The sequence below is a fragment of the Bos mutus genome, chromosome X (assembly GCF_027580195.1).
Source record: "Bos mutus isolate GX-2022 chromosome X, NWIPB_WYAK_1.1, whole genome shotgun sequence".
NCBI lineage: Eukaryota > Metazoa > Chordata > Mammalia > Artiodactyla > Bovidae > Bos > Bos mutus.
In genome coordinates this window covers 93,417,046-93,444,152 of record NC_091646.1, presented here as the reverse complement: position 1 = coordinate 93,444,152, position 27,107 = coordinate 93,417,046, and the positions used below count along the sequence as shown (strand labels likewise).

Here is a 27,107-nt window from a genome sequence, read left to right as displayed (position 1 = left end):
AGCTTTGGGTGAATCAGAAAGATACGTATATAATACCTGCCCCCTGCTGGCCAAATGCAGTCAGCAAGCTCATAATAGAAAGCATATTTATTTTTTAAAAAATTGAAGCCAAGGGACTCCCCTGGTGGTCCATGGTTGGGATTCTGTGCTTCCACGGAAGGGGGTGCAGGTTCAATCCCTGATCAGGGGACTAGGATCCCACATGCTGCATGGCATGGGCAAAAATATTTTTTAAAAGAGGCGGGTGTGAAAATGAATTATATCTCAACTAAAAATGCTATACTCTGGCCCAGTGGTAAAGAACCTGCCTGCCAATGCAGGAGACACGGATTTGATCCCTGGATAGGGAAGATTTCCTGGAGAAGGAAATGGCAACCCACTCTAGTATTCTTGCCTGGGAAATCCCATGGACAGTGGAGCCTGGTGGGCTACAGCCGATGGGGTTGCAAAAGAGTCAGGCATGACAGAGTGACTGAAAAACAATACTGAATCTAGAAAAAAAATTAAAGCCATAAAGGAGGGGAGGAGGAAGGGAAATAGATTTCAATATAAGATTACTTAGTGTTACCATATTACTAAGATCACTTTGTGTTACCATATTCTCTTGGAGCAACACTGTCAGAGTGAAAAGATATTCTTACCCTTTGTGTCGTGTAAACTAAACATCTAGATGATATGCTGGCTGGGTTGTTTTCCCTATAAACTAGACATATTGACACTGAGCAAACACAGCTCCAAATTAGGTTATCTGGGTGAAGAGTCTCAGCTTCCCAAAGCTAGCTTCTGACAGCTGACAATGATCAGTCGAATTTGGCCTACTTTTTCAGAAGCAGTGTTCTTCCAAACAAGAACCAAGAGGAAATAAAGCACTAACAATAATAGCTAATATTTATTTGCTGACCCTCCCCTACTTGCCCAGCCCAGGCGAGGTACCCTCCCTGCATTATTTCACTGAATTCTTGCCACCGCCCACTAGACTAAGTCTTGTTATTATCATCCCCATTTATAGTCTGGGAAGCCTTTCCTCTCTTTGGGAACTTCTTTGCAGTCTGGGATTTTAAGACATGATCACATGTTTTTAAATTATTTTAATCAGTCGAAGACTTCTGTGTGTCTGCCTACTGCTGAGCTAGTTATTTTCCTCCATCCTCTGCATACACATTCTTTCCTGGTCATCACATCCACCTTGTCCATAAACCCTGGAAAAGCAGCAGCAGAGCGGGCTCCTGTCACATTCTCAAGCATCAGGCCCCCTTTTTCAGCTGGCCTGCACTTCAGCAGATGCTCCAGAAACTGAAGCTTATTATTACACAGCTGTGGCCATCACTGCTATTTCTACATTATTATAAATTTCCATGGATGAAATAAACAAAGTTACTATAGAAACCTGATCACAATTCCTTGTTGAGTCAGAGTGCCCGCAGGGCCAGTTACCATGTGGCAACCTGGCAACTCTCATGAACATCCCGGCCTCTGCCCCACTCACTGGAGACATCTGACAAACTGTCCCCTGCCTCTGTGTCTAGTTTCTTCTCTGCATATAAAATACCAGAAACAAACATGTTGCACTGTATCAACCACTGTTATCTGCAAAGCTATACTACATACTTGGGAATATTTACTATGTCTACCAGATAGATGGTGGAAATAAAAAAGAAGGTGAGGGCTTCCCTGGTGGTCCAATGGTTAAGAATTTGCCTGCCAATGCAGAAGACACAGATTTGATCACTGGTCCAGGAAGATTCCACATGCCGTGGAGCAAGTAAACCCATGTGCCACAACTGAGCCTGTGCTCCAGAGCCCAGGAGCCGCAACTACTGAAGCCCATTCACCTTAGAGCCCATGCTCTGCAACAAGAGAAGCCACCAGGATGAGAAGCCCGCGCACCACAAGTAAAGAGTATCTCCCGTTCTCTGAAACTGGAGAAAAGCCCATATATGTCCGTTTCTTTAGAAGAAAAGAAGTTTTCCTGGGCCTGTGACCCTTCAGAATAAAGATTCTATTCCAAGCCTTGTTTCAAGTTATCTATGGCCATGGGATGGGTTCCACCAGTGAGCTGTGAGAAAAAGCGACATGTGCAACTTCTGGGTTGTGCTTTAAAAAGGTATGTGTGTGTGTGTGGCAGGAGGTACTCTCCTCTTTCTTTTTCCTCCACCCTGGTTTGAATGTGTATGAAGTGGTGAGCTGTGAACAGCCATCTTCGATTGCAGATGAAAGCTGCAAGTTGAGAGTGGAAGAACAAATGAGGAGGAGGTTGGGTCTAGGACACTGCCCGGATATTTATAAGAGAATGGAAGTTCTAACTTGCTTAAAGTATTATGATTTTGGCCTTATTAATATACCTGGAAATAGGATATAAGCAACCACACCTGTTTTTTTCAAATTTGGTATGACATCTTCCAAGATGTACTTCACTAATGATTTCTAAGCTCTGATTTCTAACAAAGAATACTCTGGTGAATTTCCTGGGAAGGTGGCTACCCACAATCCCCTTATATACATGCAGTTCCTCCTACCAACAAAAGAATGGGAAAGACTAGAGTCTCTTCAAGAAAATAAGAAATATCAAGGGAACATTTCATGCAGAGATGGGCACAATAAAGGACAGAAACGGCAAAGACCTAACAGAAGCAGAAGAGATTAAGAAGAGGTAGTAAGAATACACAGAAGAACTATACAAAAAAGATCTTACTGACCCGGATATCCATGATGATGTGATCACTCACCTAGAGCCAGACATCCTGGAATGTGAAGTAAAGTGGGCTTCGGAAGCATTACTAGAAACAAAGTTACTGGAGGTGACAGAATTCCAGCTGAGCTATTTAAAATCCTAAAAGATGATGCTATGAAAGTGCTGAACTCAATTTGTCAGCAAATTTGGAAAACTCACCAGTGGCCACAGGACTAAAAATTGTCAGATTTCATTCCAATTCCAAAGATGAACAATGCCAAAGAATATTCAAAATATTGCACAATCATGCTCATTTCACATGCTAGGCAAGGTAATGCTCAAAATACTTCAAGCTAGGCTTCAAAAGTACATGAACCAAGAACTTCCAGATGTAAGCTGGATTTAGAAAAGGCAGAGGAACCAGAGATCAAATTGCCAACATCTGTTGGATCATAGAAAAAGCAAGGGAATTCCATAAAAACATCTACTTATGTTTCATTGACTACAGAAAAGCCTTTGACTGTGTGGATCACAACAAACAGGGGAAAATTCTTAAAGAGATGAAATACCAGACCACCTTAACTGCCTCCTGATAAACCTATATGCAGGTCAAGAAGCAACAGTTAGAAGCAAGAGGTAGAAGAACTGGACATTGAACAATGGACTGATTCCAAATTGGGAAAGGGGTACATCAAGGCTGTATATTGTCACCCTGCTTATTTAACTTATATGCAAAGTACTTCATGTGAAAGCCGGGCTGGATGAAGCACAAGCTGGCATCAAGATTGCCGGGAGAAATATCACTAACCTCAGATATGCAGATGACACCACCCTTATGGCAGAAAGTGAAGAGGAACTAAAGAGCCTCTTGATGAAGGTGAAAGAGGAGAGTAAAATATCTGACTTAAAACTCAACATTCAAAAAACTAAGATCATAGCATCCAGTCTCATCACTTCATGGCAAATAGATGGGGGAAAAAATGGAAACAGACTTAATTTTGTTGGGCTCCAAAATCACTGCGGATGGTCACTGTGGCCTCAAAATTAAAAGATGCATGCTCCTTGGAAGAAAAGCTATGACAAACCTAGGCAGCATATTAAAAAGCAGAGACATCACTTTGCCAACAAAGTTTCATCTAGTCAAAGTTATGGTTTTTTCAGTAGTCATGTACGGATGTGAGAGCTGGATCATAAAGAAGGCTGAGCACCGAAGAATTGATGCTTTCAAACCGTGGTGTTGGAGAAGACTCTTGAGAGTCCCTTGGACTGCAAGGAGATCAAACCAGTCAATCCTAAAGGAAATCAATCCTGAATATTCATTGGAAGGACTGATGCTGAAGCTCCAATAGTTTGGCTACCTGATGCAAACAGCTGATTCATTGGAAAAGATCCTGATGCTGGGAAAGATTGAAGGCAGGAGGAGAAAGGGCAACAGAGGATGCGATGGCTGGATGGCATCACTGATGCAATAGACATGAACTTGGGCAAACTCCAGGAGATGGTGGGGGACAAGGAGGCCTGGCATGCTGCAGTCCATGGGGTTGCAAAGAGCTGGACACAACTGAGCAACTGAACAACAGTAACCTTCTACCAAGAAGTAGAGTCTGCCTCCCTTCCATTTGAATCTGTGCCTGGCTTGTAACTTACTTTGACTGACAGAATGCAAGGGAAGTGATTCTATGCCAGTCCCAGGCGTAGGCCCTTAAAGAGTCTGGCACCTTCTGTGTTTACCATCTCAGAAGCCAGCTGCCATCTAAGGAAGCCCAGTTATCTGACTTGAGAGGCCAAGTGGAGAAGGTGAGGAATGAAGGGAGAGAGAAAAAAGGGACTCAAATGTCAGCCAGCACGGTGACCTCTGAGTGAGATGCTGCACATGGGAGTGAAGCCATCTTGGCTCCTCCAGTCCCAGACATGCGCCTTGGCCATTACTATGTGCAACAAAGGTGAGCTGTCTCCACCAAGCCCTGCCCAAATCACCAACCCAAACAGCTATGAGCCATAACATGGTTGATTGAAGCCACTAAGTTCTGGGTGGTTGGTTGTGCAGCAATAGATTACTGACACAAACATAAAATAGTTGGAGGTTGTTGATGGAGGGAAGAAGTGGTCATTTCCTGGCACAGGGAGAGAGTGACTAACCAAGGCAGAACAAATCTGGCCACTGAAAACTTCCCTCATTGCTTGCTTCCCCCAGCTAGATTGTAATCCATGTACATGTCCCTGAACAGGGTTTCCACTTCTTTGGCACCATATGAGATATTAGGAAACTTTCCCAATGGACCAAAGAGTTGAGAAGCAAAGAACTCCACAACTGGAAGTCACTATCTTCATCAGAAAGATGCCAAACTAAAAATTCATTGGAGATGTACTACAGTGGTGCGATAACAGTTTACCTGTTTAATTTGTGCTAAAAATCATGCCAGGTTAAAAAGTGGAGCAGTATCTTGGACTTCCAAGGTGGTAGTGTAACCACTGGAGACTTCATGTTTCCAATGCAGGGGACACGGGTTCGATCCCTGATCACAGAGCTAGATTCTGCATGCCCTGGTTGGGCAAGTTCTACATACCATGCAGTGCGGCCAAAAAAAAAAAAAGTGGAGTAGTATCTCAATCAAGCAACTTGTTGCAAAGCTGAAACTAGCTTCCTAAAAGTTTATAAATCAATGTGTATTTGTCAACCTGGGAAAAATTTTGTATGATTTCAGAGCATTTACAGCAATGCCCTGATACATTTATTCTCAGCCCCACGACGTTTGTATCCTCAACTGAATCTCTAGAAATAATACCATTCTGCCCAGCAAACTTCTTGTGGGTCACTGGGTCAACTGAGCTGTCAGATAATTGGGAAGCTGGAAAAGTAGTCCATCAATTTGCGTATCTAAAACTGCAAATTGAGATTTTTTTTTTTTATTCCAGACTTCCGTTTGTGTTAACTCTCCAACTATTCTATTCCACAGGAAATATAAAATAAGCAGAGAGTAATTTCAGGAAGCAAGTTGGTTTGTACATGGTCTTTTGTTAAAACATCTCAATAGGGCTCCCTGTGTATCTGAAGATACTTGCTCGGTTTTCATTGTCCATGGGTTTTAAATTTACTTTAATTTTTTTTCTCTTCCTGTTGGCCTAGGGAAAAGTGTTGGTCCAAAGGAGAAGACCTGTAATTGTAACTGTCCATTGTTATATCTACATGCCAATGTAACTGGAAAGGACTAAAAATAGAAAGAAAGAAAAAAAATATACCCCAAAACAATAGTTGTTACAGTCTATGGGTTTGGTTCTTTTATATATATATATATCATGGAAGTTGTGGCTCTCTAAATATTTTACCCTCCTGCAATTTGCAGTATGTTTTTCTTTGTCTACTACATTGACTTATTTCTATCTATATCTGTTTTTAAAATAACCATGGACATTGAGTCTACTGCCAGAGCGTAGGCTGCCTAAGAGAATGAATTTTGACTTGTGGTCCTTTCAAATTAGCCAGACCACAGAACTGACCACCTCAGCATCAAAAGCCAGCCCAGGGTTCTCTCTTCCCTCCAGATCTGAAGGAGAACTGGACGGACTTTCTTAGCACTCAGCACAGCTGGGCCTAGAGGCATTGCTCAAGGCGGTGTAGAAATCTGAGAATTCCTTGGCCACCATGCGTCAGCTCCAAAACTAGGCTGAGGCGCCGAGCTGTGCTCACAGACCCCTGAGCCCTGCCAACACACCAAGTCAATAAACTCATTTAGTAATACATTGAAAGCCAAAGAGTTCATGACATCCCTGGAGTAAAATTCACAGGGGACAAACTCCAGCTTCTCTGTCACAGAATCAAAGAAAGATTTGCCTGCTTGCTGTGTCTTATTTCTCTTGTTTTTCCTGGGAGCTCACTGATCACTGATCTCCTTTTTACCCCCCACATTGCATGCACAAATTCCCCTACCCCCAAAGATGCCTGAATCTTGCCCTGTTCCACTCTAAGATCAGTCCCTTGGAATTGGGGTTCATTTCTTAGTTTTTTCTCTCTCCCTCTGGGAAGGTTCCAGGCCCATCTGGTCCGGCTTAAGACATGCTTGTTGCTTTTTGAGAACAATCAGCAATTTCTTTCCATTGTTACACACAATCTGGACATCTGAACACTGTGATCCCTGGAGGATTCTGCCAGTGCTTGCTCAGCAGGGAGATTTTCGAGTATCTCCTCCTCTCCTATCACCTCTACCCCTTCCAATGTGAGGGAACAGACATTCAAAGCAGGGGATGGGAGGCGGTGGCAGTGGAGAGGAGTGTTCTGAAGAGCTAGCTTGCACGCTCCAAGGCACCAGGCAGCGAGTGAAAGCAACATCTGGGAGGGGCTCTTCTGACCTCAACATCTGGCCTCAGGTCACGTCCTTCTAGAAAAGTGCCTGGAGCTCACAGCCTGAGCACTATCCTACATGCATGGCTGAGCAGGCCCGCTTTGCAGGCTCCTCCTCACTGAGAACTACAGTGATTTACAGGGAGATGTCTAAAACCTCAGAGCAAGGCTGCTAAGGACTTCCCTGATGGTCCAGTAGTTGGGAATCCACCTGCCAGTACAGGGGAGACGGGTTCGAGCCCTGGTCCGGGAAGATTCCACATGCCTTGGGGCAACCAAACCTGTGTGACACAACTAGAGAGTAGCCCTCCACTCAGCACAACTAGAGAAAGTCCATGTGCAGCAACAAAGACATAGCACCGCCCAAAAAACAATAAATAAATAAAAGGAAGTAAAAGGCTTCTGTGGCACAGATTCTGTTGGCACTCAGTTTTTTTAAAATCATCGCTTGCACTGAAATCTTTACTGCCTGTACTGAAATTCTCAAATTGACATGTCTTGGACTCCTCCTGCCAGCTGGGTGCCAGCTAGCTTTGCCAATGGGAGGCACTCCCATGAGGACAGAGGGCAGGAGGAAGAGGGAAGCCATTAGGCTTCTGGTAGGGGCTTTCATGAAGGTTTCCTGGGCTCCTGACTTCATTCTCATCCATGATGGTGTCAGCTGCAGACATGTCAGCCTCAGGGTGAGTTTATGGACTTTGGGTAACACCACGAGGCCACTTTTGCTCCCCCCAGCCCTTGGTTGGGATGGATTTCTGCTCTAACTAATCTCTAGATGGCGCAGTGCTAAAGAATCTGCCTGCCAATTCAGGAGACGCTTCCCTGGGTCAGGAAGGTTGCCTGAAGAATCTACCCACTCCAGTATTCTTACCTGGGAAATCCCATGGACAGAGGAGCCTGGCAGGCTGTAGTCCATGGAGTCGCAAAGAGTCGGACACGACTGAGTGCACACACACATAATGTCTGGCAACAGTCTTTTTCCTCTTTTGTTCCTCCAGCCCTTCCTATGTTTGTAACCACTGCCCTGTATTAATGTCTCCTCTGTCGGAAACACCTATAATGGTTTCTATCTTCTCAATCACTGATCAATTCAAACTCCCACCTAAATCATAGAAAAAGAGAAGCCAGGAATAAATCCGAGTCAATTATCTGAGAAATTACTTGGACCTGGTGCTCTTGTTAAGATGGATATAAGGTAAGGTCCGGGGCTGTGATATAGAAGATGTAGAAGGCTCACATCTCGGGTCAGTCCCCTGGCTATAACTGAAGAAAAAGGATGACCGATGCTGCCAAGGGAGACAGTGGACAGTGGTACCGTCATGAAGACACCGTAGGACCAAGGCCAGAGAAGCTGTTGTACAACTGCCCCCAGAGGGCAGCATCCAGTTTCAGTCACATCCCTGAATTGTTTGCCCAGATGCTGAGCTGTCAGGAAGGAGTCCTTGGGGGAATGGGCAGGCGCAGACCAAGCTGAATGGTTCTCTGCAGGATGGGCAGACCCAAGCAGGGTAGGAGCCAGGCTCCTGCGGTCAGCTGCCTTGCCATCTCTGTGCCAGAGCTGTCTCTGGATTCAGGGACTTTGAGCCTAAAAGCCCGGAGACATAGGCTTGGCTCTATGCAACATCAACAAAGTCAAGGCCTTATCCGCAGAAGGGGGATTGGACTACAATGTTCTGTTAGGCTAGGTCCTGGCAGCGCTAACACATTATGAGTCAACAGTCTCCTGGGATAGTAGTTTTCAATTACCTGGATTAGTTTTGGAAAAATGCCAGGGCCCCAGATACTCAGATTTAAACTGCAGCTAGAGTTAAAAACCACTGTCGCAGGGCAGTCTACCTCAACTTTAAAAGGACACAGGAATCCCTTAGGGATCTTCTTACAATGTGGCTTTCGATCTGTTGGGTCTGGGATAGGACCCAAGAGTCTGTATTTCTAACAGGCTTCCTGCTGATGCTCAAACTGCTGGGCACTATTTTGTGTTAAAAGGTACTAAGTGTTGCATTAGTTGCTCAGTTGTGTCTGACTCTTTGCGACCTTATAGACTGTAGCCCATCAGACTTCTCTGTCCATGGGATTCTCCAGGCAAGAATACTGGAGTGGGTTGCAATTTCCTTCTCCAAAAGGTACGAAAGTTCTTCCCTAATTTGATGTTCCAAGGCAGGTTCTCAACCTTTAGAGCATCAGAATGTCCTGGAGGGCCTGTGAAAATGCAGATTGCTAAGCCCCACCCCAGCATCGACAATCCTGCAGGCCTGGAAATGTGCATTTCTAAAGCTTCTGTTCAGGAGCCCACACTCTCTGAGATCCACTGCTCTCAGACGATGGTCCTGAGTCTGGTTATGCATGAAAATCACCTGGGAAGCTTTTATAAATGCCACTTGCCTCCTCCAGCTATCCCACATCAGGCTAACTGAATCAGAATCTCTAGGGTAAAACCAAGGTGCATTGTTGTTCAGTCACTAAGTCATGTCCGACACTTTTGCAACCCCATGGACTGCAACCCACCAGGCTCCTCTGTCCATGGGATTTCCCAGGCAAGAATACTGGAGTGGGTTGCCATTTCCTTCTCCAGGGGATCTTCCCAACCCAGAAACTGAACCCAGGTCTCCTTCATTGCAGGTGGATTCTTTACCACAGATCCCGGAAGCCCCAGGATCAAGGCATGGCTAGGTTCTAAAAGATACTCAGGTGATTCTAGTAAGTAGCCAGGGTGGGTATCCACTGCTCAGAGATGGGTGATTCTCAAAGAAGGGGTGATTTTTCTCCTCCATCTCCTCTTCCCTCCAAAGGACACTGGACAATGTCTGAAGACATTTTTGGTTGTCACACGTGGGAGCTGGGGAAAGATGTCATTGGCATTTAGTGGGTAAAAGCCAAGGCTCTAAGCATTCTAGAGTGCAAAGGACAGGACCCCATGACAAATAATTATCGGACACCAGATATCCATTGTTCCAAGATTCAGAAACCTTGTCTAGAGCGGGGTCCAGCAGAACCCCAGAATCTGCCCCAGATCTCCTGAAGCAGAAGCTACATTTTTACCAAGGTTCCCAGGTGATCCCCAAGCTGGAGAAGCACTGTCTTAGATCAGTGGCTCTCTTTAAGCTCTTCTGAATGCCCTAGAAGGCTCCTTAAAGTGCCAAGTGCTGGACCCATGCCCAGAGTTTGTGATTCAGCATGTCTGGGGTGGGGCCCTGAATTTGCATGTGTAAAGAGTTACAACGAGGACTTCCCTGGTGGCACAGTGGATAGGAATCCGCCTGCCAATGCAGGGGACACAGGTTCGAGCCCTGATCCAGGAAGACTCCACATGCCACAGAGTAACTAAGCCTGTATGCCACAACTGAGCCCACACACTGCAACTACCAAAGTATGTGTGCCCTAGAGCCTGTGCTCTGCAACAAGAGAAGCCTGCACACTGTCAACCAAGAGTAGCCCCTGCTCACTGCAACTAGAGCAAAGCCCGAGAGAGGCAACGAAGACCCAGTGCAGCCAAAAATAATTAATTAAAAAAAAAAAAAAAGATTTCCAGCGAGGCTGCGGCCAAGGCTCCCCAGAACCACAAGTAAGAACTACTGCCAACAAACCCAGAGTCAGGGAAGACAGCCAAATCCCTGCCAGTTTAGCACACTGAGCATTTGCTGATTCCCAGAGTTGCTAACAAAGGAACTATGTCTGTGGGCTGAAAGACACAGAGCTGCTCTCCGCAGGACCATCCAGCCAAATGTCAACAACTCTGCTCAATGCTACAGGGCACACCCCGGCACTAAAATAGCAGGATTGCCCCGCACCTCTCTCTGCTAGCCTCCAGCTGCCTTGATCACAATCCGAGAGAGACACAAGTCACGGGAAAGCCATGAGCTGTGAAGTCAACTCAAGCAAAGAGACTGAGGCTAGATCTGTGCTGAGCCAGAGAAATAGGGATGAAGAAAACCACGAAAAGCAAAACTGGGCCCTTAGGCGTCACACATGGAACACAGGTGCTTCCTTTAAAACCCACTTTATGGGGACTTCTCTGGTGGTCCAGTGGCTAAGTCTCTGCGCTCCCAATACAGGGGCCCAGGTTCCATCTGTGATTGGGGAACTAGATCCCACGTGCTTCAGCCAAGAGTTTGCATGCAGCAATTTAGGGATCCTGCATACTGCAACTAAGACTGGGTGGAGACAGATACATAAAAATTTTAAATCCACTGTATGGACATCCCCTGCTCCTCCCAAAGTAGGTGCCTCCTGAGGACTGGTGATATTTTCTTACCAACACAGGTGGCTGGTTGGCCGCTCCAGGCCTTGTTGTCCATACACCTGACTGTCTGCTCCCCTTTCAGCGTGTATCCTGGCGAGCAATAGTACTCACACTGGGAGTTAAAGTAGGCACCGTCGATGCACTTAAACCCTCCATTCACTGGCATGGCAAGGGTAGGACATCGCTTTTCTGAAAAAGAGAAAACCAGAGATTCAGCATGTCTTAGTTTTTGTCACAGAGTTTCAGAGTCCAGAAACTGAAAGCATAGGCGGAAGTTAACTGAAATAAAGCAGACAGAAGTCTGAGAAAAGATGGATGGTGTCACCAAGCAGGACACCATGGGGCCTTTGGGGAGGCAGACTTCTTCCCATATCCTCCACGCTAACTCCTCTCTGAAGACCCAGATAATAGTATCTGACGCACACTCCCTGAGTTTTTCAAATGCTAAAACCACCACCAAGTGGGCGCAATGAACTACTTGATGGCCCGAGACCCCTGGTGCCTATAATGTTAACTGCCCTGTTACCTCACCATCAACCAATCCAAGAACTGTGCATGAACTTTTCATGTACCCTGAGACCCACTCCCCCTCCACACACACACCTGGCCTTTAAACAGGCTGTGCTAAAACCCTTCGGGCAGTTGGGAGGCGGGGTGAGTTTGGGCTTGAGCCACTGATTCTCCTTGCTTTGTCCTGCAAAAAACCTTTCTCTGCTCCAAACTCCGATTTGGAGTAAGACTGTGCTTCCAGGGAAGACCAGTGAAGGGTGGGGGAGGCAGGACGGGGAGAGGAGGAAGGGGGGCAAGCTGGTATCTCAGGCCAGGTGAGCCTCAGCCTGATCTCGCAGGGGAGCCCTGGAGCATGATTGACACCTGAGTCTGCCCTGCCTCCAGGCATGGTAGCTGGGCTTTCAGAATCCTTTACCCGTCAGTAGTACTGGGCAGCTAGAGGCTGCCCATGGGGGATGCTCTCCCTTTTAGGATGGAGAAAACAGTGCTCTGATGGAGCACAGCCTCTTCTTCCTTGGAGGAAGGTCAATCGACGGTACAAGTCATGAAGAGCAACTGGCAGCGGGGCATCCAGGACACCTGGGAGAAGCACACACTGTCCAGGATAGTCACCCAAACGGCATAGTTGCCTACATAGACTGGGTCACACGGCTGCAGCCCCCAACCCCAGTTTCCCCAATAGTTAAAGGCACCCATATCAACAGTGTTGTTGCAAAAGCAGCATGTATGTGAAACGATTGGTACCCAAGTGCTCCATTCATGACAGCGGTCTGGAAAAGCAACGGCACCTCAAATGTGCTTCAAACATGCTGTGCAATGTGCAGTTTCCCAAGTGAGATAGAACTTCTCAGGAAGCTCAAAGTCAGCCCCTGAAATGCGCTTACAGTCTTCTCCCGGAGGCCTGGTGCCTTTCAGGGAATGAGCATCATTCAGGGGGTAATTCTTCCCTGCCTCCCTAAGTTCTACCTCTTGGAGGAGCACTTTTCTCTACTACCAGTAGTCGAGGGCAGAGCACCACTTTTTTTTTTTTTTTTTGAGAGGGAAATAAAGTTTATTAGAGTGGGAGATGCTGACAGAACAGCGGGCCAACTCAAGGGAGAACCGACGTTGAACAGAGGAACTTAGTCCACTTTTATACCCAGGGTACAAGGAATGCGATAGGGGTCTTGTGGGTCATTTGCTGATTGGATGAGGCATGTATACTGGGTGGGGGGAAGAGTAAGGCAAATACCTTCTCCCTATGCGGCAAGAGGGAAGACAGGTTACACTGCTCAGGAGGACCTGAAATCTGTTAATAATTACAACATGGGGGAGAGAAGGACTCTAAGGGTCTGGATTTTCCGTTCCTGCATTCCAAGGCCCTCCTTGGTTTTATCTGCTCTTTTATCCTTGGGTCACCACAGAGTCCTCAGTTTGGCTCAGATAAAACTCTCTTCTATTCTATTATAGATTGTTTATTGATTATTTTCATTGACACTAGTGAGGCAAATCTTTTCTTCCCTGGTTTCTTGGCCATTTGCATTTTCTCTTTTATGTTGCACCTGGTTTTGATTTTTGCCCTTTTTGGTAGTGTTTTCTTTTTCCATTTGCTTACTGATTTGTTGTTGTTCAGTCACTCAGTTGTGTCCAACTCTTTGTGACCCCATGGACTGCAGCATGCCAGGCTTTCCTGTCCATCACCAACTCCCAGAGCTTGTTCAAACTCATGTCCATCGAGTCGGTGATGCCATCCAGCTATCTCATCCTCTGTCCTCCCCTTCTCCTCCTGCCTTCAATGTTTCCCAGCATCAGAGTCGTTTCTAATGAGTTGGCTTTTAGCATCAGGTGGCCAAAGTATTGGAGCTTCAGCATCAGTTCTTCAATATTCACAAGTGATTTTCTTTAGGATTGACTGGTTTGATCTCCTTGAAGTCCAAGGGACTCTCAAGAGTCTTCTCCAACACCACGGTTCAAAAGTATCAATTCTTTGGTGCTCAGCTTTCTTTATAGTCCAACTCTCACATCCATGCATGACTACTGGAAAAACCATAGCCTTGACTAGACAGACCTTTGTCAGCAAAGTAATGTCTCTGCTTTTTAATATGCTGTCTAGGTTGGTCATAGCTTTTCCTTCAAGGAGCAAGAGTCTTTTAATTTCATGGCTGCAATCACCATCTGCCTCCCATAAAGCAGGAGCTTGGAAGTGGGCCAGAGCACCATTCTTGCACTTATGCTGTGGTTTACTCCTCTGCCTGCTGTCTCTGATGCTGTTCCGTGAGACCCCTGATGGCAGATGGCCCTTGATGGTAGAATGTGTCTTGTTTCTCAATCCCCAACACCTTTCCAGGGTCCAGCACTCATTAAACAGACATAATATAGTGCAAAACAAACCTCTGTTCTCACCCCCTTTCCAAACAGACAATCACACCCCTCTGTCTGAAATGTGTCATCTTCTGCCACATCTTAGGAACACATTGGCTTCTGCTCACAAAGGAGTTTTTCTCATCACAGCCCACAAAACATTCAGTAAAAATCCTTGATCTCAGAGCAAAAGAACTTAGGCCCCAGGACTTCCCTGGCAGTCCAGGGGTTAAGACTTCACCTTCCAATGCAGGGGGTGCAGGTTCAGCCCCTGGGTGGGGAGCCAAGATCCCACGTCTTGGGGCAAAAAAACCAAAACAGAAAACAGAAGCAATACTGTAGCAAATTCAGTAAAGACGTTAAAAATGGTCCACCATCAGGTCCAGAGGCTAAGACTCCATGCTTCCAATGCAGGAGGCCCAGGTTCAATCCCTGGGAAGCAGGTCTAGTCAGGGAACTAGATCTCACATACTGCAACACAGCCAAATAAACAAAACCAAATAACGAAAAAGCCAAATAACAACAACAAAAATGGTCCACGTTAAAAAAAATCTTTAAAACAAATAAACAAAAGAAGAACTTTGGCCCTGAGGTCTCCCACACGGGGCCAGGCTACTCACGCTTGCAGATGACCTTGTCCGACCACCGTTTGTTTGACTGGCAGATCACCTGGGGAGAACCCTGCAGCTCATAGCCCTTCTGGCAGCGGATGTCACACCTGGTTCCCAGGGTTGTTTTGTAGTATCCTCCTTGAGGGGCCCTGCAGTACACATCCCCGTACTTCACCTTGATGGGGGAGCACCACGGGATGTCTACAGGGAGCAGAAACAAAGGAAAAGGAGAAACAGAAAATGACATCTTCAGAAAATGTGTCTTTTTCAGTCTCGAAGTCCCTGACTGGCTGCATTCCAGATGTTGGACCTCCAAATAGTGCCCCATGTCTTATAAGGTATCTCTGGGTGGGGAGGTTATGATCACGGGACTAGGTGTCAGATATATCTGAGTATGGGTCTAGGTTCCTCCATTCGTGGCTGTGTGATATTGGACAAATTACTTAACCTCTCTGAGTGGATACTAACTATGTCATAGGACTCTTATAAGGACTGAAAAAAATGCATAGTAAGCAACTAGCACAGTGTCTAGCACATAGTAAATGCTCAGTGAATGCTTGTTCTTTTGAATATTTCCCTTGACTAGAGACAGAATTCTCTTGAGAGCAACTGTTACCATTATGAACTCTAACCCCAACCATCCATATATGACGGCAGGGAGTTAATAATTGGTCAATTTAGATTTTTTTTCCAAGTTTGTATCATAGTTGCTGTAAAAACACGTAATCCCATCTTAATGAGTGTGGATACAGCAACAATTTCCAGGGTTTTGCCACAGGATATAATTTGGGCTTAAAGTCACAGAACAGGGACTCCCCATTGGGAAGCAACCTCCCTTTTCAGATGTCTGCAGTTAAGCCCCCTTCAGGTAAGAGATGACACCCTTCTCCAACGGCAAAGCTCCAGGGTGTTTTGATTTCGGTCTTGTAGTTGACCAGCTTAGGGCGACACATACTTTAGAGCTTCTCCCTGGGCCTTTAGTAGGTGCTCGCTGAAAGCCATAAAATTAGCAGGACAAGACTAGCTCCTGGAAAGTTCCCACAGTGCCCACTACACATCAGTGGGGACCAGAGACGAGCTCCCTCAAGTCTGTCAGGTTCTCCATACCCTGAACAGGTATCCCCTCCCCGCTGCTGCCATGCTCCTCACTTTCCCCCTAGCACCTGAGCTGTCAGTGAGTGAGGTTCGTGCGCCATCATGTGGCCACGCAGGAAACTCCCTATTTGACTTGTGTTTCTGGCTGCTGCTCAACCATGAAAATCAACAGTCCTTCCTGTCCAGGTCTCGTGCATAGACTGTTTTCCTTTTTTTTTAACTTATGTGCTTTGACATCGCCTTTGGCTAATATTTTCATCATATTATGCTTTGCAGGCAGCTTCAAATGGGTGCTAAGGTAGAGACTCAAGCAGTATTTCCTGGACTTCCTTGGGAGAAGTGTTGTCCCAGGCTCAGTCTAGAGTTGATTAAGTTTGACCACGTGGATACAGACTTGCAGGAGCTTACACCAGGCCTCCAGCCCTTTCTGGAATGAAGTTTCCTTCCTCTGGGGTTTACACATCCAGTCTGTATGTGCTAACATTTTAAAATGAGAAAAATCTGACCCTGAAGTACAAAACAACAGACTATCTCCAGTATTTTCTTCTAAGTATAAAATAATTTTTGAACCGATTTTAAATGTTTCAGTTCTTTCTTTGGTGATGGTCCCGGTAAGCCACGAAATTAAGAGATTTCAAGATCACAGATAAATGAAAAGCCTTTGGGGGTATGTTTGCTTAGTACTGCCAAGCTGTGGATATTTCTTCTATAATCAAAAGTCCTTACCATAAATTCTGAAAAAATCCATAGATGCCACTCCAAGACTTGGAACCTATTGGTTTCTATCACTACTAGAAGTGATGTATATTTCTCCCTCCCTATTTCTGCCTTTCTTTTCTAACTGTAATAAGAAAGACCACCCACAAGGAATCTCCAAAATGTACTTAGTGTTTTAAAGCTCAAAGAAGCACTTTGTATAGTCCACAAAGGACTTCCACAGTGTTAGATCTTAAAAGTCATCTGTGGCCTTACCTCTTTGTCTTTGTCCTCTTTTCCCCGCCCCCTTTCCCTAACTCTCCCACTACTTCACTTCCTCTAAGTTCCCCTTCTGGACTGCAACGCTTCTGTGCTTCTCTAGTTCCAGCCTCTTCTCCTGCCAACTGGTCCCCTTCACTACCCTTTTGTCACAATCTCACAGGCCAAACTGAAATCCTGGACTGAGAACTGGGCTCCAGAGAGAGCAAATGAAATCCCCAACTGGGCAGAAGGGTGATGAGGTGAGAAGGAATACGGGAGACCCAGAGGGAGGTGATGAAAACCGTGAGCTAGTAGCATATGGTACTCTTGCCTGGAAAACACCATGGATGGAGGAGCCTGGTAGGCTGCAGTCCATGGGGTCACAAAGAGTCTGACATGACTGAGCAATTTCACTTTCACTTTTCACTTTCATGCATTGGAGAAGGAAATGGCAACCCACTCCAGTGTTTTTGCCTGGAGAATCCCAGGGACGAGGGAGCCTGGTGGGCTGCCGTCTATGGGGTCACACAGAGTCGGACACGACTGAAGTGACTTAGCAGCAGCAGCAGCAGTAGCGTATGTTAGATACTGGGCAAAGTCAAGAGGACTGGGCTCATATTATCTAACTCTATCATCTCCTAGTAATTCAAAACACTTTTCAGGGACTCAGGTTCCTAACCTACACAAGTAAGGAATCAGATGAAATTATTTTAGAAGTCCCATCTATTGCATTGGACAAAACGTTCATTTGGGTTTTTCTCTAAGATGGTACAGAAAAACTTGAATGAACTTTTTGGGCAACCCAATACAATGTTTATTTTTATTCTGATCAAATTTTATACCAGTTTGAAAATGTCCAAAAAAAGTCCCATCTAGCTTTGCAGTTGTATGATTCAGATTCAAATTCAAAATATGCCTCTCTGCCCTCCTACCCATCTCACACCCACGCCTACCTCCTTACTCCTTCTGACTGATAACTTTGTGTAGTCTCTCATAATCCTTCCAGCTAAAGGCAAATCCTTTTTACATTATGGGTCCCAATCATAATTCCACAGATTTACAACCTGGAAGGGCATCCAATTCTCTACTCATTATTCACTCAAATGTTGAAAACACTCACATCCTCCAGCCTTTGGACTTTGATGTACAGGGTCTTAGAGTAAATTATTGTCAGGCAGCAGATCCACAATGCTTAGCACACATATTGCGGTTGTCTTTTCCACAACTGTGCCCAGGACAAATGTTTAAGGCTAGCAGGTACATTACAGAATGATGGGCATATACATGTATCACAAATTCACATATTTCAGTACAACCAGGCCATTAGCAGTTTTCTTTTTTTTTAATTAAGATATTCTGAGCCTTCACACAGCTAAAAAACAGTGCTGGCTACCTATCCAAAAGCTGTGCTGTTCTCAACATGTGGGGGAAAGAATCTTTTTTTGTTTTTTTTTTCAAAATGATTTTCTTTTGGATTACTTCCCAAGACAAATATTTGGAAGGTATTTTGACATTTTAACAGCCCTGCAGCGACAGTAATGAAAAAGTCACTGAGTGACTTGAATTTGAAGTGCATGCAAATACCATGAAGTATGTGTGTATTAAATGATTCACTTTGCTGTACAGTGGAAAACAAATCAACTTCATAAATTAACTATGCTCCAATAAAAATTAATTTTTAAAAATAATTTTTAAAATAAATGTTTAAAAAAGTGAATTAGCAAAATGTTTAAAATAGAGATTTACAGAAAGGACGCTCTTATGCTGCTTCAATTAAGACAGTTTATTTAGGAAGAGACCTAAAATTGATTCTTCTGGAAAGCTTTCTCATCTCCCTGGGCCATTGTGGAGTTCCTGGGGGTAAGCAGTATCATGTAGCAGACTGACGAACCACTAGTAAACTCTGGATGTTGAGCTAAAACATCTGGAGTTTAGACCCAAACATAATCTTTGCTAACTGTGTGAGTCTGGGCAAGTCACCTCCCCTCTCTAATCTGTGTTTTCTTCATCTGTAAATAAGCACAATATCATCTCTCTACATGTCTTCCCCCTCCCCTCCATTAGTGTGAAGACAGAATGGCATTCCAAGTAAAAGAATCAAAAGCAAGGCTTGCCACATTAAGTGTTGGTTACATTTCATATCTTCTTTCTTTTATACGTTATGATTTATATCATAAATTTAATTCCAAAAACACTGAGTACATACTCTGTGCCAGACACTGTGTAGGGGCCTGAGGATCTACAACTAACCCCCTGGTGAATAATGGTTTGCCTCTAAGTTTTAGAATTTAAAAATAACTGACAATGAAAACAATTCCCTAAGAAGTATATATTCTTAAACATTTGAGGTGAATTCTAGGGCAGGCACATATTTTGGCCATCTGGTCTACCTTCCATACGTCCAATGCTGTGAAGGGAGGATGAAGACTGGGAACAATGATCCAAGGGCACTACACAATGGCTCTTGTACATGTGAAGGGTCACATGGGCACGCATGTGTTTTAGGAAGATTTTTTAAAAAACTCTCAATCAATTAAGTGTTACGAATAGGAAAACCACCTTACTCCAAACAACTCATTAACAAGTCTGTGCTTTGATTGGTTAATTCCTGAGGCAATAATACAGGAGCTATGGATAGGAATGAGTATTTGTACTCACAGGTCATAAGCAAACATGGAATACAGTAGGAAACACACCTGGACATAGGTACCAGTCATTATATTAGAAAGGTTGTTCACTTGTGTAGAAAACAACTGAAGGACTTTCTCCAACCAAAGAATGGCCAGTACTACCCTGATCTTCCTATAAGTTAGATACATCATGACAGATCAGGGGAGTGCTCTTGCCAAAATATAGACAAATTTCCTGGACAAAAAGCCATGATGGAACTTTATTAAGCAATTTTATTCAAATTATTTCTCAAATGTAAAAGGAACTGGATTCAGCAAGGAATAATCTAAATTTACCTTCACTTTTCTCAGGACTCAAGTTTCAGAGAAACAACTCACCAGTAGGAAATATTTATGGACATACTTACCTGAGCCTGCATAGAAGGTTCTTGATTAGGCTTTTTATACCTGCTGGAATGGGTAGATTGCTGAAAATGTGTAGAGATGGAATTCTTTATCATTAAAGTTTCATTGGTCAACACACTTAACTCATCATTTCAGGAGCCAAGCCACACTCAGAAAGAGCACAATGAAACGAGCTTATGAAAATCAAGTTTTCTCATTCTCCATTCATCTCAGTACATTAGCAGCACTGGGTCCAGATTTGACCTTGGAAGGTTTACTCAGGATAAGTCTGGCTGTAATGTATGAATTAGGTAGAACTCATGGCTTGATTTTCACTTTCATCAGCTAGAGCTTGGCTTTGCAGAAGTAAGGATAGTAAAGAAATTGATGAGAATAAAATGACCACTGGGGTGCTGAAGGGCAGCACTTCAGAGATTTTCATATGCTTTTAGTTTTCTTTCATTTGTTTTTTTCTGTATTTTCTTTCAAATGGGAGCATATGCATGTTACTTTTTAAACATTTTCTTTTCTGGACAGGCAATTACAAGTGAAAATGTGTTGTCTGGTCACTTTATTATAATCGGTTCTGCAGGGCAAGAGGGAAAGTTCTCCTGGCATCAGCAGGTCTTCATTAGCACATAAGCAAAGCATTCACCTTTATATTTAGCGTCTGAATACACGACTTCATCATCTTCTAGCGGTGAATCTCCAGATCCTACAATAAAAAAGAACAAAAACTGCAGCAAGAAAAGCCACACGATATGGACGAATATTTTGAAGCACTGCTTTGGCACAGTCCATGCAAGAGGGGCTATTAGAACGCAGAGCAAGAGTGAAAGCTTCTGTGGCCATTCACAAAGGGACAGGGGACCGCTCAGAGTGAACCCAGCTGGACTGAGATTGCCAGAGCCTGTCAAAATGAGCCTGCAATGGTTTGGGAATCACCATGTGTCCACTGGAATTCTGGACTCGGGATTGAGAGCAAGTCAACTTCACTCTGAAAAGACGCCAATGAATATGAATCTCATGCCAGCAGAGACACAGTAAAATGTGTGTGACTCAGGCACAGCCCAGAGTTTCTCCAGCAGTCAAAGAAAACCTGGTGGAACTGGGTGTTTATTAAAAGAACTGGGTGTTATTTTTATTTTCTTTATAAAAATAATCTGAAAATAAGTCCATCTTGTGAAACAAACTTGGGTGGAGGATAAGGAGGCAAATCAAATGTCTTGATGACAAAAGTTCAAAGCTGCCTTAGTATCTGTAGGAAATGAGGGCTGAAATTGATGACATGGATGTTTGTTCAAAATCTCTCACCCAGGCATGGCTAAAATCAAATTTCTTGATGAATCCTGCTACCCTTGAAAACCACAACCTCAGAGAGAAAGTCTGTGTTTAATTTAAAAATTTAAACTCACTTGGAAGTTGGAACTGAATCATTTTTCAAATGTTAACTGTTGAATTTCAGTGAATGGTGATTCTTAACCTTTAGAGCAGCACCAGGCCCCAAACTTCAAAGCAATAATCTTCAATTTAGAGATCTCTCCCTCTCGTCTTTCTCTTCTGATCACTGACTGTTGAATTAGCAACATCTTGATCACACATTTACCAGCAGGGACTGCAACCATCACAGGTAAGAACATTCTCTTTTATAAGTTTATTCAAAGCTCCAAAGAGGAAAAGAGAATTGAATAATGGTCCTGCTCTACTTGTATCCTGGATGAGAGATGGTGAGTGGAAATTAAAAGTGATGAAGGCCAGACCATGTCCATTTGGAAAGGACTTTCCCAATGAGAGAAGCCCAGTTCTGCTTCAGGTTTCTTTACCTGGTCTCTGACCACCCAGACAGGTATAAAATTACATCAACTGGTCCTTATTCTGTATCAAAAAGTGAACACAAAACTCTTCAGGAAAGCAATCTAGCAATGAATTAGAAGCCTATATTCAAATCCCTTGATTCAGTGATTCCCCTTCTGGGAATCTATCCCAAAGAAATAATATTAAATATAGAAAAAGAATTTGCATTTGTTGTACACCTGAAACTAACACAACACTGTAAATCAACTACACTCCAATTTTAAAAAATTAAAAGAATTTACAAAGATTTCTTTGCAACATCATTTAAAATAGAAAAAGACTATAAACTGACCAAACAGTCAATATTAAAGTTAAAAAAACCAAAGTACATTTACTGGATATAATATAATGTAGTCATTATAATGTTTATAATGGGTTAAATAAAGTAGAAAAGGCTTAGGTTATAATATTAAGTGAAAAATGTGCTGTAACAAAATTATATAAATGGTATGATTTATAATAATGTAAAACAAATTCAAAACAAACAATGCATGGAAAAGAGTCTTTGATGACTGGATGCTCTTCTTTCTTCTCTTCTAAATGTTCCATTACAAACATATGTTACTTTCATAATGGAAAATAAATTTTATTTATTATTCACTTAATGCAAAGAAGTGTAGTTTCCAAAATATGTTTTGAACGGATCAGAAGCTTTTAAGAACTTACTGTCCCTCCCCTCCTACTCTGCTCCCTTCCCCCAGAATCAGAGTTGAACTGGAAGTCTTCCAGAACTGGTGAATTCTCCAACTCCATATGGCACATTTCTCAGCGTTGCCAGAGATGTCTCATATTAAGAGCAGTTCCCTCTTTCCAAGTCACCCTGGCCTCCATATAATCTATCTAGGCAGTAAGAGGATCTGCACTGATTCTTGGCTCTAAGCAGAAAAGACAACTGCCACAGGTTGGGCTCTTTGGGAGGTATAATACCTTACAAGATGGAGTTTAGTACATGCAGTGTTTATTAGGGATCCACACCTCTGAAAGGGATAAGAAGGAAGTATGTTTGGAGAGAGGGAGAAGTCAAGCTTTAAAGGCAGCCCAGTGACAGCTTCTGTGCATGCATGCGTGCTAAGTCGCTTCAGCTGTGTCCAACTCTTTGTGACCCCATGGACTGTAGCCCTTCAGGTTCCTCTGTCCATGGGATTCTTCAGGCAAGAATACTGGAGTGGGTTGCCATGCCCTCCTCTAGGGAATCTCCCCAACCCAGGGATCGTACCCACGTCTCCTGTGGCTCCCGCATTGCAGGCGGTTTCTTTACCACTGAGCCACTGGGGAAGCCTGACAGCTTCTGATGTTGGACTAAAATGGCTGTACCCTTTTATCCCTATTTCCATCAGCCATTGGATATGGCCCACCTCGAGGACATGAACTTGGGTGAAGCACTCCCAACGGCTGAGGCAAACTCTTAAGGGACAGAAAGCTGACAGGTGTCTGAGAACAGCATTACCTCCAGCTGAGACAATCAGTCCTTTTGAAGGCACATCAGATCAATGCATGTCTGTGACCATCACAAGAACACTCACAGAGAATCAACTGGAGATGTGTTAACTCAAAGAAGGGACCCTCCATAGAGATGGGACCAGACTGAGACCTACTGGAGAGATAGGGCACCTAGGGTGCACAGCTCCACTTTGCCAGGACAGCAGTACTCTAAGACAGAGTCATCACATGTTGTTTAATATAGTGAAAAATTAAACACCTAACAATAGGGCATGAGCAAATTATCTTATATCAACAAACTATTTTATAGCCACTAATCAAGTCTGGAAAATGTGTGAAATATAACTCAGCAGGAAAGCAGATACTGCAAACTATATACAGGATGAAGTATGAAACTGAATACACACACACACACATATATATGTCTTTCCAGGTGGCGCTAGTGGTAAAGAACCTGCCTGCCAGTGCAGGAGATGTAAGATGTGCAGGTTTGATCTGTGGTCAGGAAAATCCCCTGGAGGAGGGCAGAGCAACCCAGTCCAGCATTCTTGCCTGGAGAATCCCTATGGACAGAGGAGCCTGGCGGACTACAGTCCTTAGGGTTGCACAGACTCAGACACAACTGAGGTGACTTAGCATACACATATGTATATATTATATATATATATAATGACATTATATATTCTATATATATCATATAGAATATGTCACGTATTCTATATGTCACATACATATGTTAAATTTGTTATATGGCACATACATATGTCAAATTTGTAATATGATAAAGTGGGATTACTAATCAGTGGGGGGAAAGGTCAATAAATATGCTGAGATTAATTGGCTATAAATCATATACAAAGAAAAATAAAAACTAAGAATCCTATCTTACGCCAAACCAAAAAATAATTTCCAGACAGTTTATAGACCTAAATTGGAAAGCCAAAATTTTGAGGAAAATGAGAAATATCTGCATAAACATGAGGTAGGGAAAGCTATCAAACAAAACTCACAGACCATAACCCATAAAGAAAAATATGGCTACATTTCACTACACAAAAATATAAAACTCCTATGCAATAAAAGACACATAAAGTTTAAAGACAAGACCCAGTCTGGGAAAAAATATTCAGAATGTATATAATGCAGAATTATTATTCAGGATATATAAAGAAGATAGTCCAATGGGAAAAAATGACAAAAATGATTAGAAGTTTTGTAGGAAAAAAAATGAACTGAATTTGCAGCAAATACCATTAGAATGTTAATATAAAAAATCTTCAAGCTCACTGGTATTCAGGATAATATATATCAAGATACCAATTTATACTCAGGAGATTGGCAACAATTTAACTGTCAAGGCTGTCATGAAACAGACACTCTCAAGTTCCATTGGTAGAAATACAATTGTACAAGTAGGCTGGAAAAACTTTGCACTTCATTTGAAACTAGCCTTCAAATCAGCCCTTCCATTTCTAGACATACGCCTCAGGACTTTTGGCATAAGGCAGGAGTAGCCATGTGCTAGAAGGTTCCCTGCAGCATTGCCATTAGTAAAAACAGATGTATACAACCATTCCTAGAAATAGATGGAGGTGTATTATTCATACGATAAGAAGCTGTAAAAGTTCAAATGAGTGAACTTGATCTACACAAAACAAGATGAAATCTCAAAACAATGTATGGTTTAAAAAAAAAGCAAGTTGTATGATAAATACAGCATGAGATTAAGTATACAAAATTTTTAAATGCAGAATATAACACAATATGTTTTCTAGAGATATGCGCTAAAATGGATTAGAAAGATATACATCAACTTTATATTAATGGCTTCCTCAGGGCAGGGAGGAAGGAGAAGAAAGCCAAATGCATACACGAGGAGCCACTGATGTCTCAGTTCTTATAAAATATCTGAAGTAAATGTGGGAAAATATTAACATCAGTTGAATATAGATTGTGAATACTTTGCTTATATTTGAAATATTTTGCCATGTTTTAAAAGGAAGAGAGGGAGAGAGAAAAGGAGGGAGAAAAGAAAGAAATGGGAAAGGGGGCTGAAAGAATACACCATAAACCTCATGTTGGAGCAGCAGAATTAGAGTGAAAATTTCCATTCTTTTTTTTTCCTATCATGTTTTCTTCATTGAGCATATCATTATGTAAAATTTGTAAATATATATATGCATGTATATATATGATAACTCCATATATAAGTTTTCTCCATTTGCCTTCACCTGCACACATAACTCCCACAGCGAGCCTTGACCCTGCCTCCAGGGGTGTCAGGGATAAACCACATGCATTGTTAAACCACACATTCAACTTAAGATGACAAGCTCAACTCTGGTGTCATTTGAAAAGTGGTAGATGTTTGCCTAGAGAAAGGAGCCCTCTAGGTTACACCATGAGACAAGTCTTTATAATGAGCTAAAAGGAGATATAAGGATGGTTTGCATCATCACCCACAAGAAAGCAGTCTCCCGGGCACAGTAAAGCAGCTCTTCTGTTCATTGGTTTCTTTGGATAGGTACTCAAACCTGAAACCAGGCATTCTCACTACTGATTTTACTTAGAGACCGCAAGGCAGACAGTTCAGAAGATGTCAATTCAGAATCCTGGCAGAGATTACTTTGATTAGTAACTCACTTATAATGGTACATCCACCTCCATTTAGACTGTGCATACATGCTCAGTCCTGTCCAACTCTTTGTGACCCCATGGACTGTAGCTCGCCAGGCATCTCTGTCCATGGGATTTCCCAGGCAAGAATACTATAGTGGGTTGCCATGTCCTCCTCCAGGGGATCTTCCTGACCCAGGGATAAAACTTGCTTCTCCTGTGTCCCCTGCACTGGCAGGCAAATTCTTTACTACAGTGCCACCTGGGAAGCCCCATTTAGATTACAACCCACTAATTAATCTCTTTCTACCTTGAGCCATGATGACTGTAAGTCAGAAATTCCTCTTTGCCAATAAATGTTGCAGAGATAGGCAAGAAAGCTGGCATTGGCAGATGACAACCACAAAGAAGTCTGCTTAAGGAGAACAAGGTTTATGGGAAAGACTTTCTCCCTGATAAAGGAGAGAAGCCACAGAGAGAAGATAATTTTGCCCTCATTTCTCTTTTCCTTCTTTGGGAGAGACTGTGTAAGGATAAATACCTAAAGCTATAGCAGCCACTTTGTAACCATGAGATAAGATGTCTCAGGACTTAAGATTTTCAGCTGAAGATGGTACAGTGGAAGGATAAAAAGAATATGGGGTCTGTGATGACTATATTGGCCTACTAAATCAACCCTAGACATCTTACCTCCATACTTCACGTCTGTTGTTGTTTAGTCGCTCAGTTGAATCCGACTCTTTGCAATCCCATGGACTGTAGCATGCCAGGCTCCTCTGTGCATGAGATTTTCTAAACAAGAATACTGGAGTAGGTTGCCATTCCCTACTTTTTGCTAGGTCAATACTAAATGCCCTTTCAATTTAAACTGCTATGAATAGCATTGTTTGTTACTTGCAAGCTGAATGCATTCAAACTGATTCACAAATGAACAGGGAATTTACTGCCTATTATTGATAAGAGATCAGAGAAAACAAAATAAATGGATATTCCCCCAAATTCCCAGTTTATATTCAGCCTAAACTCATATATCAACTTCTATAAAAAATGATGACCAGTCTACAAAATGGTTGTCATAAAGGATATAGTAAGATCAAAGTGAAAGTGAAAGTCACTTAGTTGTATCCAACTCTTTGTGACCCCATGGACTATATATAGTCCATGGAATTCTCCAGGCCAGAATATTGGAGTGGGTAGCCTTTCCCTTCTCCAGAGGATCTTCCCAACCCAGGGATCGAACCCAGGTCTCCCACATTGCAGGTGGATTCTTTACCAGCTGAGCCACAAGGGAAGCCCAAGAATACTGGAGTGGGTAGCCTATCCCTTCTCCAGTGGATCTTCCTGACCCAGGAATCGAACCAGGGTCTCCTGCATTGCAGGCAGATTCTTTACCAACTGAGCTATCAGGGAAGCCCCCTGA

The 27,107-nt window shown here is 43.3% G+C and overlaps 1 protein-coding gene across 2 annotated transcripts in view; it reads right to left on the bottom strand.

Moving 5' to 3' along the window:
- SRPX (sushi repeat containing protein X-linked) overlaps positions 1-27,107 on the bottom strand; it is a 144,342-nt gene that overhangs the window by 61,624 nt on the left and 55,611 nt on the right. Inside the window, exons 2-4 of one of the 2 annotated variants that reach the window (XM_005889422.2) lie at positions 20,433-20,492; positions 14,721-14,912; positions 11,263-11,439 (exon numbers count right to left, since the gene is read on the bottom strand). In XM_005889422.2, the coding sequence (XP_005889484.2) occupies positions 11,263-11,439; positions 14,721-14,912; positions 20,433-20,492 (429 nt within the window). The remainder of the gene's footprint in view (positions 1-11,262; positions 11,440-14,720; positions 14,913-20,432; positions 20,493-27,107) is intronic. The other variant, XM_070365984.1, reaches the window with a different exon arrangement.